Raw genomic sequence first — 2260 nt, 5'->3', positions numbered from 1 at the left:
GGCTCAAATCAAATACAAAATCTATCAATAAAAGCCTGAGGCATCAAATGCAAATTGGCCAAGGAATCAACATGATGTGACCATCAGAAAGAATCAATATAAAAGATGAAGATATCACTTCTACACTCAGACGAAAAGGGTCATCAAGATCAGACGTAGTATCTTGTAATCAGACGATGTCGAGAATGTTGAAGCACGTCTGAAGTCCGCTAATCACATTGAAAGGAATTATACAAGAAACACAAAAGGACATCATCGTGAATAAAAAATTGGGCAAGCATCACAAGTCAAATCTAAGTACGTTAGAGAAAGGACACCTACTTTTTAGAAAAAGACAGCATCGCAACGGCTAAACTGAGAAGATCTGCATAAATATGAACGAAGCCTCCATCTGCAACGAACACAAGCCTACGCTCTAACGGAAAAATTCAAATTAAAAGTAATTGGCAGATTTATCAAAAGGTGTATAAGTATCGAGGCAAAGAAGAAGAAGAGAGAGAATATAGAGAAGTTGAGAAAAACGTGCAATACGAAAAAGAAAATCAAGAGCATAAACTATCCTTTCTTTCTCAAAGAAATTCCTGTATATCTGTTTAAAAACTAAGATAGCTTATCTTAGTAAGTGTTGTCAATAGTTCATCCTCTCTACGAGAATAACCAAACACTCAGACACCTATCTTAGAGAAACTAAGGTTAGCACCTTAGTGAGTGTAGAAATTATCCAATACTCTCTGTGAGAGTAACACACACACTCAAAACCTACAACTTCTGTAAAGCCTGAAGAGGCTGGTAGAAAGAATACTTGTGAACCAAAAGTGGTTGAGAATACTAGCGTTGGTAAGTGAAGCCGACGGGCCAGGAGTGGTCGAGAGTACTTGTAAAACCAGAAGTGCTTACGAATACTAGCGTCTAGTTGACGAGCCAGAAGTGGCTGAGAATACTTGTAATCCTTTGTGATTAGTGGAACCTTTCTGCGGAAGGAAACTAGACGTAGCTCAAATTGAGTGAACTAGTATAACTATCTGTGCATTCTCTTTACTTTCCAGCATTACATACTTTGCACTTGATTTACTTCGTTTTTCAACAAAGCTTTAGTACAAAAACTTATTTGATCTTGTTGAAACTATTCTACCAAACGATAACGTTTTCCAGACTGAAAACCAGTTTACTTCATCTTCTACGTTGAAAATTAGTTTTGCTAAAACAAAAGTCACTAGACGAAGATTGTAATTAAAATTGCCAATAGCACTCTTGCGAAAAACATTTTCAAAAATTCCTTTGAATTTGAACACACACATTCAACCCCCCTTCTATGTGTATTTCCGCTAACTTCAATTGGTATCAAAGCTTGATCCCTTAGGTTGAGCATCTAACACTGCAGTGGAAACGATCATGGGAAACGAAGGACAAGCCGTAAATCGATCACCCCTTTTTCAAAGGAGCAAAATATGACTACTGGAAGCAAGGAATGATTGCATTCTTTGATGCATGTCATATAAACATGTGGGACGTTGTTGAGCAAGGAAACTACATTCCCCTAGATCAACCCGACAACGAGAAACCCAGAGCACAATGAACTAAAGAGCAAAAGCAAAGATTCATGCTGAACTCCAAAGCATGCAATGCGCTTATGTGTGCTTTGTCCGAAGAGGAATACACCAAAGTTCACAGCTTCAGAAGCGCCAAACAAATGTGGGACACCCTAGCTCTAACCTACGAGGGGTCCCTAGAGGTAAAACGCAACAAGCTAAGCTTGTTGGCACGTAAGTATGAACTTTTTGAGATGGAAGAAAGTGAATCTATACAGACTATGTTTGGAAGATTCCAAACCATCGTAAATGAACTTTCCTTCCTAGGTAGAACTTATGATAATTTTGATCATATTGACAAATTACTTCGTAGTTTACCCAGAAAATGGAGACCACAAGTCACTGCTCTGAGAGCATCCAAAAATCTGGAAAAGCTCTCTCTGGAGGAACTCATTGGACTCCTTAAAGTTCATGAGCTGAAGTTACAACAAGATGATACTGGGAGAAAATAGAAGTCTATTACGTTAAATGTGCAAAAGACAAAATCAACACCATCCTCCTCAAAAGCGCTAAAGATTAATGATATGTCCGATGATAGCTGCAGTAAAGGAACCTGTGACACAGACGATGAAATATCCTTCCTGTCAAGGAAGATTCATTTAATGATGAAGAAAAAGGGAGGAATACGATGGAGGAAATACAATAGACCTTCTAGAGAAAAGGCATAAGCA

General features: G+C 38.2%; 1 protein-coding gene across 1 annotated transcript; it reads left to right on the top strand.

Annotated features, from left to right (window-relative positions):
• The first annotated feature begins 1600 nt into the window (after positions 1-1600).
• Positions 1601-2041, top strand: LOC145953439 (uncharacterized). The gene has a single exon (XM_083067393.1). It carries the CDS (start codon positions 1601-1603, stop codon positions 2039-2041), a length of 441 nt encoding a protein of 146 aa, XP_082923519.1.
• Positions 2042-2260: the final 219 nt, after the last annotated feature.

Source organism: Cajanus cajan, chromosome 11, assembly GCF_000230855.2.
Source record: "Cajanus cajan strain Asha chromosome 11, NIPB_CcT2T_4, whole genome shotgun sequence".
NCBI classification, from domain to species: Eukaryota; Viridiplantae; Streptophyta; class Magnoliopsida; order Fabales; family Fabaceae; genus Cajanus; species Cajanus cajan.
The sequence above is the reverse complement of the archived record's forward strand: the minus strand, read 5'-3'. Positions and strand labels throughout refer to the sequence as shown.